This window comes from Thunnus maccoyii, chromosome 7, assembly GCF_910596095.1.
Source record: "Thunnus maccoyii chromosome 7, fThuMac1.1, whole genome shotgun sequence".
NCBI classification, from domain to species: Eukaryota; Metazoa; Chordata; class Actinopteri; order Scombriformes; family Scombridae; genus Thunnus; species Thunnus maccoyii.
This window is the reverse complement of record NC_056539.1, coordinates 8,707,557-8,723,374: the sequence shown is the minus strand read 5'-3', so window position 1 is coordinate 8,723,374 and position 15,818 is coordinate 8,707,557. Positions and strand designations below refer to the sequence as shown.

General features: G+C 42.3%; 3 protein-coding genes across 11 annotated transcripts in view; 1 reads left to right on the top strand and 2 right to left on the bottom strand.

The window, feature by feature from the left end:
• The window catches only part of fip1l1a (FIP1 like 1a (S. cerevisiae)), a 75,222-nt gene extending 71,272 nt beyond the window's left edge, over positions 1 to 3,950 (bottom strand). For 8 of the 9 annotated variants that reach the window (XR_006096949.1, XM_042416564.1, XM_042416567.1 and 5 more), the window contains exons 1-6: positions 3,496 to 3,950; positions 3,263 to 3,320; positions 1,441 to 1,499; positions 871 to 978; positions 617 to 735; positions 311 to 396 (exon numbers count right to left, since the gene is read on the bottom strand). Coding sequence is in view for 8 of the 9 variants with exons in the window: in XM_042416564.1 (XP_042272498.1) it covers positions 311 to 396; positions 617 to 735; positions 871 to 978; positions 1,441 to 1,499; positions 3,263 to 3,320; positions 3,496 to 3,562 (497 nt within the window). In the remaining variant the exon portion in view is untranslated. The remainder of the gene's footprint in view (positions 1 to 310; positions 397 to 616; positions 736 to 870; positions 979 to 1,440; positions 1,500 to 3,262; positions 3,321 to 3,495) is intronic. The other variant, XM_042416559.1, reaches the window with a different exon arrangement.
• LOC121900313 (proteoglycan 4-like) overlaps positions 1 to 15,818 on the bottom strand; it is a 676,357-nt gene that overhangs the window by 364,842 nt on the left and 295,697 nt on the right. The gene's annotated exons all lie outside the window — the stretch shown is intronic.
• scfd2 (sec1 family domain containing 2) overlaps positions 4,010 to 15,818 on the top strand; it is an 87,399-nt gene continuing 75,590 nt past the window's right edge. Inside the window, exons 1-3 of the mRNA XM_042416542.1 lie at positions 4,010 to 4,941; positions 5,128 to 5,296; positions 14,371 to 14,498. Of these exons, the coding sequence (XP_042272476.1) occupies positions 4,128 to 4,941; positions 5,128 to 5,296; positions 14,371 to 14,498 (1,111 nt within the window). The 5' untranslated portion in view covers positions 4,010 to 4,127. The remainder of the gene's footprint in view (positions 4,942 to 5,127; positions 5,297 to 14,370; positions 14,499 to 15,818) is intronic.

Genomic DNA, 15,818 nt, shown 5'->3' with positions numbered 1-15,818 from the left:
AGATCTGTATCAATTATTTGGACAAATCCTATCACAGTACTCTATGAAATCTATGAAATTTCACTTCAGCCGCCTCTGTTTACATCAACATTTTGTGCTCCCTTGCCAATACAGCCCTAATATGCTGAGCCCATCTTAGGATCACAGAAAACAGATGGCATCAGCCAGATAGTTGTTGTGTCACAAACAGAAACAACCAGCTGCCAGCTTCTCTAGGAGCTCGGAGCTGGAAGCTATAGCAGGGAATGGGATGTGGTGTGGAGCAGTATAGACACAGACAAGCAGAGCAGGTAGAAGACATGTTACTAACCTGGGAGCTAGTACTGATCGGCTGTCCGAGCAGGAATAAGAACAACAAGGCTCTTCTTTTCCATGTCTATTGTGCCCCTCCTGGACCTGAGTGGAATAACAAACAAGCTCTCAGTCCCCCCTCTGCTCTCCAATCTACTCACAATCCATTTCTGGTTAAAATTAGAACAAGAGCAATGGCAGCCTACTCTACTCTGACTCATCTATTGTGACTCATGTTTACAGATTATGTCTTCCCTATTAAAGTTATGGTCTTCTCAAAAAGAGGAGATGGTTGATTAATTTCATCAGTAATATCTTGTCTTACCGTAATTTTAGTGTGGGCCTTCTTTCTATGGGCTGCACGGTGTTTGGCCTGTTTCTTACAGTAGGCCTTCCAGCTTTCTTCATCAAAGCCGTAGTTGAAGTAATCTGAGATGTCAGCACCTTAAAGCAAAACACAACATAGCAATGAAAGTCTTCATACGGTATAATCACTGAATAAATAGTTGCATTGAACCGGTTAAGTTAAAACACACGAACATCATAGAGAACCGACTACTTCTGCAGACCACTACATACCAGCTCTCCTCCAGGGTTTCTCCTCTAAAGAATCAATGTTCACCTCCAATACTGGGACCCCTAGGATACTGTCCAATGCATCCATGTCTACTCTCTTTGTAGAACTAGCTGTGAAACATTTGATAGGATACAAGATATCTGAAACAGACATTTCACAGTCTTGACTTTAATGTACAGGATTATTATTTTCAGTAGTAGGGCCATGGGGCATTTTTTTTTAGCATCAGACATCATTAAACTGAGCTGACATGCAGCAATGAAGCAAATATTCTCAGAGTAAAGGTCAATTAATGATGAAAGTATTAGGGATGTGAAAAAGTCAATTTTTTTTAAGGTCAAATAGTGCCTGGACTGTCTGAACAGTCAACTCACTCATCTCAAAACAGAATTAGGCTGCACTATGGCTAGGCTAAAAGTAAGTTAATTGCTTTATTAATAATAAAAATGAGCCTGAATGCTTATCAGTTTTTTCTTTAATTAATTACAAAAGGTGTCTCTGAGCTTGCAGCGTGTTATGTGTTGTCTTGTCTTCTGGCCATCCCCAAAAGGTGTGGCAAAGCACCTACTTACCAACTGCATGTGGCCTCTTTCTGCTATCAATATCCAAATACACAGGTGTTTGCTCAGGGCTGAAAGAAGACAAGAAGCATCTCTATCATCAAGAATAACTTGAACACTGAGAAACACTGTTGTCTGGGTTACGTGGTGATAACCTAATTTCAACCGACGCCTTCACATACAAGACTAATATATCACAAAGAAACAATGAAAACATCTCAAACCTACATTTTGACAGAAGGAGGTTCCTGATAAATAATGCACATTCATATTATGCCCAACAGGCAAACAAACATAATAAAAGGCTGGAAAATTCCACATTATTTTGTCAGGAGATGGAAAGTAAATATTTACACTCTAGTATGCATGGCTGCTTGGTTACACAAAAATCATTGTATTCGCCAGCAGTGTCATCGTCACTGCCTTCATCATCTTTGACAGCTTTCAAATTGCCCCATTAAAACAAAAAAAAAAAACACATGAAAATAATAATAATCCACTTGAATGCCAAAATGTACAATAGTTCACTTGCCAGGTGCTGTAACAAAGTACAAGATACATAGTACATAATAATGAGGACTGGAGGTACAATTCTACAGTGAGTGTGGCTATATTTAGCTGAGTGCTTAACTCAAATGACTCTTGTCAAGACCAGTCACAGGGTAAGTGCCCACTTTTACAGATTCTTTAGAAAATGCTATTGCATTTTTATATAAAAAAAAAAAAAATCAGTTCCACAGCCAGTTACTGCATGGCACAAAGGCAAACACAACAAAGACACCTGAATATAGGCATACCTCTTTCTGCAGATGGCTGATGTTTTGCTGGAAAAGGCTAATCATGGCAAAATTTAACCTCAGTTTACCAATACAGTTATCAGTTGAGGTGGGTCATCCTAACTGCAAGTGTAAGGCCTTTAAGTGTACCAACATTCGTACTTAACTGTGAGTACCTTGCAAGTGGAATTTAAGACTCAAAAAAAAAGACTAACCTCACACCAAAAATGAACTATTGCTGGAGCTTTGGTGCACGTTGGCAAGGTTACGCTACACTTACTCTGAGACAAGGAGGCTGGAGAATGCAGACCACAGATATCGGCAGTGCTCCATTTGTTTGATTGCTTACATCCACATTTCCAGGCTCACAAATAAATGCTGCTCGCCTGGCAGCAGATTTAATGAGCATCAAAATACTTCTTAATGTTCCACATGACTGGCTGCACATTTCAGGCACCTCACAGGGTGCCGTCACAAGCATACAGTGCAACTATAATGATTACTGTCATTATTGTACTGTGAAAAGTGTATTATGTCTGAATGCTTCATAACTGTAATGCAGTTGGTTCTAATTGGAAATAAGGATGCCAGCACAGTTCATTCTGAATGTGTTCACTGCTCACTCGCACTAATGACCTGTGTGTGTGTGTGTGTGTGTGTGTGTGTGTGTGTGTGTGTGTGCGCGTGTGTTTTGTAAGATATATTTTTGGGCATTTTTTTGCCTTTAATAGATAGCTGATAGTAGACATCAGACAGGCAACAAGGGAAGAGAGAGGGGCATGATATGGAACGAGGGTCATGTTTTGAACTCACTGATGTTCTACAGAGGCAACTGGAAAATTAAGTGAAATAACTAATAGGATCATAAACGTTATAACATCATCATTTCTTCATGATTATGAAAAGAAAATGGTGGTTGCATTCATGTGTGGGTCACCAACATTATTCTGTTTTGTTTTGTCTTTTTAGAGTCATTTATGTTAAATATGAAAGGGGCACTAGCATGGAAACAGATATTGGGACCATATTGGGACAAATAGGTTAGTAACGCTACATACCTGGATGAAACCTCTTCTTCCTCCTCCATGTTATCCGTAGAGTCCATGTTATAAATCACTAAAACACACACAGGGCAAATTCAAATAAAAGTTAGTGGCTATATTTGACACTTAAACTTCATCATGCTGTGTTACATTCACTTGGAAACCTATGGCATCCTTTGGCCACTGTTCATTCTGAAACAATAAATTAACCTACGCCAACGTGCAGCGGTTGGCCAGTTTTAACTTACACTGATATATTTTTTCTTCTTCCTCTTCTTCAACTTTGTCTTTGGGGTTTGAGTCCAGAGCAGCCATTTCAATTTAAGACGGCTTACTTTTTTATAAACAAATGTACACCGAAACACAAAGAGCTAGTTAATAGCGTAGTGGAAAACTTTATTGTGCTTTAGGTGTCAGTAAAATTGACAGTTAGACCGTTTCTTTGGGGGCAATGAATGCAGCCTCGTCATTGGTCGGAAACCGTCTCGCGCTGGGTTGACCAACTGCAATAAGTGTAACCGTTGATACCAAAGACCTGATTGATTTTTTTAAAAAACATTTTATGAAAAGAGTATAATAATGTTTCCCCCTTTCAACAATTGAATACTACAGAGTGTATGATATTCTACAAATCCACCGTTTACTATATCTGTAACGTTAAAACTTTGTCACACTTCCTGAGAACTGTTCTCTGGATGCTGCTAATTGCCATAGCAACAAGGTAAAGCTTGGGTGACGTTTTTTACGCTGCGACGCGCGATTGCCACGTCACCTTTGAGAGACTCGTGTGTTTTGTTTTGGTTTGTTGGAGCTTCTTCAGCTGATATTTCCGATGTTTCTTTGATTTCGCTGCATTTAGCTAACACTGACACTAAACAAAATGCTGACGACGGAGGAATTTTCGCAGTTCCCGCTTCATATGTGGGAGAAAGTGCTGTCGAAGGTAAAGAAAGCTGTCGTTTTTATGGATGACAAGTGTGCAGAGGCTCTCCACTGGAGCGGTGGTGCTACCGCCTTGTTTGAGGCTGGAGCCAGAAATTTAAAACAGTTTTCTAGCTTCGAAGCCTGCAGCGTGAATGAGCCAAAGGCAGTGTTTGTGGTGAGCACTTTGTTGAAGGGGAGAACGGTCGACATCATGAAAGACATCATATCCCTCAGTCACTTCCAGTACTGTGTTGTCTTCACCACCGTTTCTCACTCTGTTCACCTCCTCGCCAACAATGTCTCGACAGAAATGGAAGGGAACCCTGTATTTGAGCAGTTTGAAGAAAAGCTTTGCGAGTGGATGGGGAACATGAACTACACGGCTGAAGTCATGCATGTCCCAGTGGTCTTCGCCCCTGTGTCACAGCAGCTGCTGCTCACACCCACATTTGCACACCTTTTCCCCCTGCTCTTACCTGACCTGGAAGTAATAAATGCTAAACGGCCAGAGAAGAAGAGATTTGGAAGCCTGATAGATATAGACATACACTCCCTCCCTGCTGAACTGCAGATTGAAATAAAATCATTGGCTTCAGCTTTAAATTCAATGTTTGAAGCCACAGGCACCAGGGAAGAGAGCTTTGCTGTGGGTCCCATGAGCCGGATCATAGCAGGGGAGCTGGCCAGTCACCCTCAAGCTAAAAACCGAAGGAAGACAGCCCCTAATAAAGCATCGATCATCTTTGTGGACCGAACAATGGACCTTACAGGTGAAATCTCCCCCCCTTTTTCAGCCATGTGTGTCAAACCATTATAACACATCACCACAACAGCAATCATCATCATTTTTATGGTTTATTCATATTCATATTAATGTTAACATGTCATTGACAACTGTTACTACACACTAAGTAGATGTTTGTTCATCTAACAATCCCCCATTTCTTGGTTCTCAGGAGCTGTCGGTCACCATGGTGACAATCTAGTGGAGAAGATTTTGACTGTGCTCACACCCTTACCTGGTCATGTGACAGACGTACAGGTGGACATGCTGGAGCTCACAAGTCTGCAGCGCACCCCTCACTCCCAGACCACCCTGGCCCCCGGCTGCCTTGCACAGACCCAGTAAGTGCATCTCACCTGAACACAGTTTGAAAGTATTATTTTATAGCAATAGTCTTTTTTGTTTTTCTTATGGATTTGCATTATACACATACACACAGTACTGAAAAACTTGGATTGAAATAACTTCAATTAGTAGTGATCTAAACTATAAACTTTCCAGCCATTGTTTGAGACTAAAATTTGCATGTTTTTTGCAGGATAAATCTGATAGTAGCTCACTGTTGTATCCAAGCCTCAATATGACATCAAACATGTTTTCAGAGGGCAAAATTTAAGGTTTGTTTTGTTTCATTTGTTTTGCAGTCATAAATCCCATTCAAATAGGATTCATTTCTTTTTGGGCTGTTCATTATTTTAAAATGATATGAGCTAATCAATTATTTCAATCCTGTATATAGCACATATGTGAGTGATTATACTCCCCCTACACACACAATAATGACAGGCTCAATAATATACTGTTTTTTCCAGCTGATTGAATATCAGCTGCAGGTAAGCATTCTGTCATGGCTCGTCTACCTTCCTATGACTGATTTTATGGGCTACATGTACATCACCTCACAGATAGCGGACCCTTTCTTATTGTAAATGCATATTACTGTACAGCCCATTCAGAATGAGCCATTTGAGTCGTTTGCAGCTGTTTTTCCAAATAATTTGATATTACACAAGGCTCCACTCCCTGCAAACTTGCACACAATAAGTGGGTATGAATAACGGATAACTGGATTATTTCATTTGCCCACTGCTAATGAAGGTTACTAAATATGTTCTTCTATTACAGAATAAGCTTCTGTAATTTGACGACGGCTAAACGATGGGTTTAGTTAAAGAAGAGCATGTCGATGACTTCATTCCCCAGCTGCCCTTGGAATATTAATCATATCTGAATGGTTTATAGTTGTGTATGTTGTCCACTGACACAACTACAATATGCAAAGTCATTTTTAAGGACTTATCCCACCTGATCACACACACACACACACACACACACACACACATATGCACAAATATACACTCTCACCCCTAAGAGCCAACCCCCCACTGAGTGGGATGAATGGCACATGACCAGTATTAGGTGCCAGTGGTTCAGTGAAGCTTGCCTCTAGTCTTGGCTGTGCAGATGCACGTGTCAGGCGCCTGTGGTGGGGCTGTTGTACATGGCAGGGATTAGTCCTACATCATGTGTTCCACTCCCGCTCTGCCCCTTCATGTGGTTGCAGGAGGAAAAGAGTTTGACTGAGAAGAAGAGTTTTGTGGCCGGAGCTGTCATGCAGTTTGTCTCACCCCTCTGAGTTCATGCACAGGCGTACACACTCTGAATGCTGCAGGGACTGCTCTGAGCTAGGTGGGAGGTTCTGTTGTAATGGAACCAGCTTTTAGATCTTTCAAGTCAGTCCTGTTTAGACAGTGTGTACTGTAGCAGATAATGTGAGCACAGCAGGGGCAGGTTGCACTGACCCTCGGATGCAGGGCTCAAGTCTGGGGCACGTCAAGCAGATACCTACAACACACCCACAAATGCATGTCTCATGTCTCATCTTAAATGACTTTACTTGTTCTGAGTTTTACAATTTGCATAATCTCTGTAGGTGGACATTACATGCTGAACGCTGCTTTAAAAATGTAATTCTCCCAGACACTTGGATCATGAATCCAGGTGTCTGAAACAAAGGGTTAAATACGAGGTTTTAGACAGAGCACTGGACATGGTCCTAGCAGCAGTGCTTGCAAACATTCCTCAAGAACTTTTGACCATAAGCACAGCCAAACACCTTTTCTCAGAACATTTAGAAGATTGATTCCGATATTGTATACAAGGTCTGGCAGGTGCTCAGACACAAACAGACGAGCTGTAGCTGAAAGTAATAAGCAATGCGGCGGGGGCTCTGTTTGTATGGAGTTTGTGTATGATCGGGGCCAGCCGGATCAGCAGGAGTGTTATTGCTTGCGCTATCTCGGAGCAGATGGCCCAGTTGAGCCTTATCACAGATGTTTAGGAGATTGAAGTGCTGCCGAGGCACAGCAAGAAAGAAGCCTAGAGTTCCCACTTTATTTAACTGCCTTCAAGTGCACAGCTCGCCACAGGCAGTGTTTATGTCAATCACTATAATATCTTCAAGACAGGACTCTGCAAATGCATGTTGATAGAGGTGTACTGTTCTTATGCCTTAATCTGCAAAAGATAAAAAAGAACACGTTCCTAAAAGAGCTTGTTTTCTCTGCACTATGTAAACTGTGCAAAGCATTAGACCCTACTGGCTCTGTGTGGTTTTGATTGTCTATAATATAATAAGTTCCCTCCCACTCGATGTTTATACACTTATGATTTGTTGAGTTATTTTTAGCCCAGACTGCAGTGTGTTTTGATTGGTTTTGTTGTGTAGACCAGCTCAAACCTTTAAATATTAGGTGTGGACCTAATTTGAACCTTTTGCATGATATTTCCCTCAGTAATTCCAGGATATTTTTATAGATTACTGTGTCTTAAACATTCTGTGGGTGGTTGTTGATTCTAGCTCTCCCGGCAAGACCCCACACTTACTTTGCAATTACTGTCGTATTGTCTTTCATAAGCCGGTGTGAATTTTCCTCATCCTACAACCTGACTTTCACTCTGTGGTTCTAGTAATCACTGCCAGGGAGAAAGTATACTTTGGGTGGGTGTGCACACACACACGTACACACTGCCTGCGTGGGTTTAATGTTAGTCCGCTCTCGCACTATGACATTCTTTTGCAGCTATTAAATAGTGCCAGGATGCAGAATTTACTGTACGTTGAAGGCTGGTTAGTGAAAGTGGCAGTGGAAGTGTTGTTATGTATGTCTGTGTATGTGTGTTTGTGGTCAGGTACCTTCCAGCCCAGTCTGTGTAATTTGCTGTGCTTGGCTGCACAGCCCTTTTGATGCTGAGAAAGACATATGAACCCCATTGGCAGAGGGCACTAAGTTTCCCTCCGTCTCAGACTGAACCCTGCACCCCCGTCATCTGGCCGTCTTGGACCTCGATCCTGTGGTGGGAGTGTGTGCATGTGGGCAGAACCGAGTACGGGTGGCCAAGGTGCTCTGGGTCTGCCTCAGGAGCTGCTGAGTGTGAGCCAGGCAGAGTAACCGACCGCACCCTGCCATGAGAAAACACTGTGAGGCTGCCATCTCCTCAAATCTGCCCAGCAGATCCTGCATGCACACCACCAGGAAGGAGGGAAAACACCTATTTCTGTCCCGGCTGGGAAATGTGAGCATGAATAAAAAGCCATGCACACTTAGTTGATTTGAGACTGTATGGGAAAAGTAACAAAAAAGAAAAGCAGAGATAGAGGAGTGTGGAGAGGAGAGAGCAAATGATAGACAGCTAAGAACAGCTAACCCTGTTTTTACCCCACCAAGAATAAAGAGGGGGTATGAAAACTGGCCACGTTCATTCTATGGTGGTTCCTTGTAGGATAAAGATTGTTTTGCCATTCTATACTTAGACAGTAAAATGCTGGTGTGAGGAGGTTCATGTTATTGTGAACAGCAGCACAAACAGTTGAATGAAGATGAAGTCTTTCAAGTGATTTATAGGCTATGCAACAAGTCTGATTGATTATTATTTACAGTATGGTATAAGTTCCCATACAGGCCTGCCTATTGAGTATGTTTTGAGGATTAGAGAGTTTGTTTGAACAGGAACACAAGCAGCATAACGCAGGATATCGATACTGACCAAACATGGGGTTCCTTACATTGTATCCCGGTGAAAACGTAATTGCTACAGTAAGTGGTTTCCATGATCCACTCTTGCCATGGTTGAACCTGCAGCCGATGATAAATAGTCTGCGGTGATTAGTCTGTGGAAAATGAATTGCAGTGCTTATACAGTGTGTGCGTGTGTGTTTGTGTATTACACCATGCAGGTCGTCATTCCCACAGAAAACTGCTTTTTCATGTTCAAAATAAAACTTTGTACTCATCGGAAACTGTAGCTATGCACCTCCTGTAACTTAGTGAGAATCAACTTGTGCTTGTAGAGTGAAGATCAAACAAAAAATAGTCATAAATTTAATTTAGAGGCCCTCTCTCATCATTTTCAAAAGAGAGAATCAATTCTCCCTCTGAGCCATGCGCATCTGTCTGTGCAAGAGAAAGACAGTTTGGGTGCTTTCATCTAATAATTTATCACACTGATTTTTATCAGCCATCCCTAAGGGTCAATGATTGCTTCAGTTGTTCGTAAAATAGAGTTGATATCAGTGGATTTCACTGGTGAAGTGAAGTTTAGGAGATGTTGGGATTTAGGCATAATTTAGGATTCAGTGAACTGATATGTCCCCTGGTCCATCTCAGATGTTGTGTCTCTGTTTCCCCCACTTCCTAATTTTGTTTTCTCTACCAGTATAGAAGGCATCTCATCCTGAAACCCAAAGCACATCAATCAAGTAGATTACTTGCACCTGAACTACTTGTACTCGGTGTTCCCATCAGGACTGAGATAACATAACCTGTTCTGTCTCGTATGCCGTCTACAACTTTCATTTGATTTTCACTCTAGAACACTTCTACCAGGGAAGGAGTGTGCACATTTATTCAGTAAAATGATAAAACTCCACCAAAGATGGCACTTTACATCCTCCGGGCCCACTCCTTCAAAGAGCCCCTGCTGCTGGCTTTCATTTGAAATGGTAAACTAGCCAAGGCACATGAAGGGAGGAGGATACTCCCGTGTCACCCCGCCGTCCAAATCTTTTCATTTCTCACCTTCTTCCATATTTTACTATCCTCGCTACACTGTAAAAAAGAAAATCTGTTAAAAGAAAGTCATTTTTGTGCATGTTTTCATATGTTTCATATATATTCATATGCCATATGTTTTTCCAAGCTTTCACTGTAAATTTCTATACTTTTACTTAACACACTTTTATTGTTATTTGAAGGAAATTTCCTTCTGTCTTTGCAATTAGCATCGTTGTTGAGAGCAGAACTTTTCATTCAAAAACATAAATTGTCATCGTAAAGGGTGTTAACAATAATGTATTTTACAATTCTTTCAGCAGGATATATGGTGTCATCCCTAATGTCGCGTTCAATTTATATCAGAGATATCGTAATTACAAGTTTCCAACCTGTCAGTTGCATTCACATCAACCTCCAGGTTGTAATCATGACTGGAAACCAAGCAAACATGGACACCTCACGTCAGCCAAAGTCGTTCAATGTAGTTAAATCCAAATTTAATGGATATAATATCATTTTGCCAAAGCACAATATTTTAAACCCTCATATGACCAACTCAGTTATCATACAACCCTCCTGAGGTGATGTGAACACTCTAACATGGGAATCTTTCCGATCGTTCCCATCCATCCAACATAGTGTCACGCAGCATTAGGCTGACATCACCGAATCCTGGCTGGTCAATGAGAGCTCCTCTGTACAGCTGTGTTAGTGTGCTTAATTTTTACTGTGTGTCTCCCCTCCTCTCCTCACTTCCTGCAGCAGTCTCTCCCTCTTTCCCTCTCCATAAATCTGCTGGGTCATTTGTCGCTCTTGCCAGGACACACAGACACTCAAGGCCAGGTCTGGTTATGGTTCAGCCCTTTCTCTCCCTCCCCATGTCACGTCCTGTGCTACATGGGATGTTTACAGGAAACCGACGGTGTGTTTTTGCTCCATTAAACACACTCCATAAATTAACTCAGTGAGGAATGTGGCTGATCTTGCACAATTCTAGTAGGTTGTATATGTTAGATGTACTGTTAGTCTGCAAAAGAAAGATCACCGGAATCATCTTCACTGGGAAATAGATTATAGATTACATTTTGAGTGTGAAGCGAAGAACTCTTTTTAAGATTACACATTAAGATTACATTAATAAGAACTCACATTAAGATTACATTAATATGCAATGGAGAGTATTGTAGTTTGTAGATATGCATGTGATGACAGTCTCCAAGTATTGGTGTCAAAGATTTTTGAGCTGTGATCTGTAGTATGAAGTTGTTGAGCTGTCAAGTAATAGGGCAGAAGTTAAAGTTTAAGGCAATTTTAATTATTGCTCTTTTAGTCTTAAAGACTTGGATCGTTCAACTAAGCAAAAAAACATATTTTCTGACTTACCTCTACTGGTATCTAGTCACGCAGATACTTTGGGTTGTATTTGCAGAGGTTTTAAGAGATTTGTCCCTGAGATTTCTGCTGCCACCTCAATACAAAATAATTGAATTTGTGGTGCTCACAGCATTCAGAAATGACTTTTCAGAAACAAGATCCCACTCACTTCTATATAATACACAGACTTCATATTTTTTTTATTGGAACTACCTTCTACGGGAGAAACATTGCCCATGAAAGCAGTTGACAGCGTGTTAAGCGGATTATACAGAGAAGCGGGGATGCTTTCTGGAAGGAGATGTTGCTGCAGAATTTTAAAATTCCATTTTTCAATACTGTGAGCACCACAAACTAAATTCGGAAACACCTCTTTTGTGTTGCAGTGGCAGCAGAAATCACAGAGATTCATATCTCAAAAACTGGTCAAATAAAACTAAAGTTGTCTGCATGTCTAGATACTGTTAGAGGTAAGTGAGCAAATATGTGTTTTGTAATTTGAATAAATTGACCCTTCAAAGACATTTTGCCATTCATCATAGAGGCTTCATCAATTGTACATGTATGTAGTATGACTCACTTCTGAATCATGTTATAAATACTGAAGTTTGGGGTGTATGCTGTGCATGTGTGTGTGTGTGTGTGTGAGAAGGAGTCTGAGTAGATAAATAAACACTGAAATGCGTGCACACACACACACGTGTGTTTAACTAAATGATGAGGGGGGCCACAGGATGAGGAGTAAATTTAAGAAATCCTGCGTCAGACCGGTTAGAGCCATTCTTTTCTGCTGTATCATACACTTCCAGGAATACTATCCCCCTCCTCACCCCCACAGTCATTAATACTTGGAGACGGTCAGAGGTATTTCATCACTTTAATGGGCTCATGCATGTTCATTCTTCTATGCAGTACACACGTCTTTTTTTCAAGTTACACTATTTGATGCTTAACTACCTTTTAATGGTACAACACTCATTACACATCTAGTGGAATTTAGTTCGGGCACAAACGCCCACACTCTCCAAACACACCCACTCACCCTGTCCAAGTAAGCCACAGAGGACATTCAACATGATGCACATAAGTCAAGTGCAAGAGTGCCCCCTTCAGACTGTGTCTGAGCAGCTTTTTCAACAGGGAGAGCCACTCTGCACTTTACACTCGTACACAGCCACACAGATGGCCAAGTACACACGTCCCACATTCCCAGTCCCCCCCCCACCCATCCCCTTCCATAGTATAGTAGTTACTCAACAAGGTTCCTGGCTGGTTATGGAGCCTGTCTCACACCCTGCCAGTATAAACCTCACCCCTCACCCCTCACCCCTCAGCCTAGCTCGAACCCCCGCCTTCGTCTGACCAAATGGCCTAGGGAAACTGTCAGGGGAGTGGGCCTGCAGGGGGGTGGGGGGGGCTGGGTGGGCAGAGAGCCAAATTAGAACCATATTTCATCCACACTCTACCGAGGCCCTCAGTCTTCTTAGAACACACACATATGCACAGGGTTGTGTGCGAACATATACAGATGCATGTGTACATGTCCTCAAACACACACACACACACACACACATATGGCTGCTTACATATGGTCCGGTCAGTTCACACTATTGGTATTTCAACCATGACGAGTATGCATGACTTAATTATTCTCGTAATCGTAGCCATTCCAATATTTCATCAAGTGATTGGGAGGTGTTTTCCAAATGAATTAAGAGACGTGTTTTCCCGAAACAATACCCTGTCATCGATCTTGACCAATAGCTGCAATACACTGCTTTCTTCACATCCTAAACAAAACTTAAGCACGCCAAGAGGTTGTTATGAAATACTTGATTTATCTTTTTGCATCTGTTGTTTTTTTTTTTGTTTTTTTTTTTTTACTGTATTAGTCTTTTCATTAGACTCTTGTCCTGAGTGCCGTGTCGTGTTTGCTGGTCTTTGTGTCTGGTTCTAGTGTGAAGATGGCGGCCGTCCCAGTGTGAGCCCCTCTCCTCCCCATCCAGCCCAAGCCCAAAGTCTGGAACAGATTACATCTGATATTAAACACATGGCAGCAGTTAGAAAGGAGAAAAGGCGAGAGAAGAAAAAAGTTTTTCAAAAAAGAAAAACAGAGTGGATTTGTCAACGAGCTCCCTCCTACCTCCCCTCTCCTCTCATCTACTTTCTGTCCGTAGCCCCTTTTCTCTCTCTTTGTCTCTTTTCCCTCATCACTTTCTGGTCACTCCTGAGAGCGCGGAGATCGTGTCCGCTTGTCAGTCCGGTTGTCAAAGGCACAGACAGGGATGCCGGCTTTTGATGCCTTTTCATCCATCCAACAAAGTGTCAGTGCCTTTAACGGGGCATGAAATGTAAGAAGAGATGGAAAGAGACAGATATAGAAAAAATGATTGTAGCTTGAATTTAGATACAGGGACCATTTTATAAGTCTCTGTGAGGCTAATGATGATGAAGCTCAGCAACACTCTTTGATTTTTTTCGTTGGAAAGATTTGAAGCTGTTTTCACTGCTCATGGCAGATGGTAATAGTCTTACACACATGCCTCGTCCTCAGTCTCCCACCAGAGATGCGGATCAGTGTGTTTCATAACCTAGCAGATAATGAGACGAGGGACTGAGATGGTATCAAGAGGAGCCTTGGTCTCCAGACTCTATTGCCACTGATGTACTAAGGACAGCGCAGATCTGTCCAGAGGAATGTTGGCGCACAGACGTTTTAGGTGGATTGAGAACATTCCTAATGTTCCTCGCGCTAATTTCTTTCGTTTTCCTGTGAGGGGTCCCACAGGGGAGTCACCCTTCCCCGACCAGCCAGCTCTCTATCACTTAGACGAGCACTCAATCACGTCCGTGTTGTCCTTTTGTGTTTACACTCAAAGGCCCGCAAGCTCTGAACAAACAGCAAGAAAAGCAACAGTTGCCCTAGTGCTGAAAATCGCTGTTTTTCTCATGATTAAACTGACCTGTCTGATTGTTCTGCCTATCAGATCCCCTGCAGCACGGTCCCTGTGGGAGGCCATGCTGACCAGTAAACATAAAGAGGGAGTGATGGAGGTCCGGCGGCAACTGGTGGAAGCAGCCAGCAAGGAGAAGCTGCCAATCAAGATGAGCATGGGTAAGCAACCAATGAGGAAAAAAAGAGACACATCTTGTTTACCAGTGTCAAACAAAAACACAGATTTACACCAAATAAAAGCATAACAGGTAGAAATGAATTAGATGTACGTAGAGAGAAGTATGTGTAAATATTGCAGAACTATAGCGCCTCCTACTGAGATACAGCTTCTCTTCCTTGCAGTTGTATTTGTCCATGTGGCCACAGAGGAAATCTGAACCACATGTTGGCTCTATGACACACACTCACACACACACACACATGCTCGCTCGCACTCATGCTGCTTTTGAAAACTTTTGTTGTTTGTTAATGAAGCAAAGGGGGCTGAAGCGAGGGATAAAAATATGTGTAGGCACGCAAAAATAAAAGTCATTACATGCACAAGTATACAGTACCCTCACGCACGTTCACCTTTATGCAACCCTCTGACTCACGTAGGTAATGGGTAATGTACTACACTTACATAAACACACACACACACACACACACACACACAGGGATAATATGCAGGTTGCATCTGGCAGAAAGAGGGGGGGTTAAAAGGGAGGGGCGGGGAAGAAGGTCATCTCTCTTAACAAGCAGGTTGTAATATGTTGGAGGTCACACACACACACACATATGTGCCCGCACCCCACACACTCTTGCCAAGCATCTGCGTGCACATGGTGGTTTCCTTTCACACATTTGTGCTAAACAGCAACCCTTCTAATTCTGGACGGCTGCTTTGTTGTGGATGTATTTAGAAAAATGTACAACAACAAGAGAAAGAGCTGCGGGGGGAAAAAAAAAGGAACAAAAGCGATTGAGAGTGGCAGTAAAAGCATGAAACTATGAAGAAGGTGTAGCATTAAAGCTGCCTGCTGACTGACCGTCTGTTGACTTAATGTCTTTGCTGAGAGAGAGAGAGAGAAAAAGAGAAAAGCGGGGAAAGAAGGGGCACCATCGAACTCCTCACACACACTGAACCTTTATACCCCACTGGCTGACGACCAAACTCCACGAAGCCTTTAGAGCTCCCAGCACACCCCCACACAGTTCCCATCCTGCCCACCAGCACCACCAGCAGAGTTCTCAATCCATCATGGTCTGCTCATATGAGACCAAGCTAAACCCAGTAACATAAAACGCTTAGCATTAATACCTATCTGCTCTCTCGGTGCCCACTCACACTCTAGGAGAGTAGAAATTTCCACTCGCACCCGAGCACATTCTCACTCTGGGAGGTTTATGCAGATCAGTAGAGAAAATACTCCACCAGTGTACTACGGGCCCTGCATTCTCACATACACACTGACCCAACTTGGCTTCTTTTCATCTCAA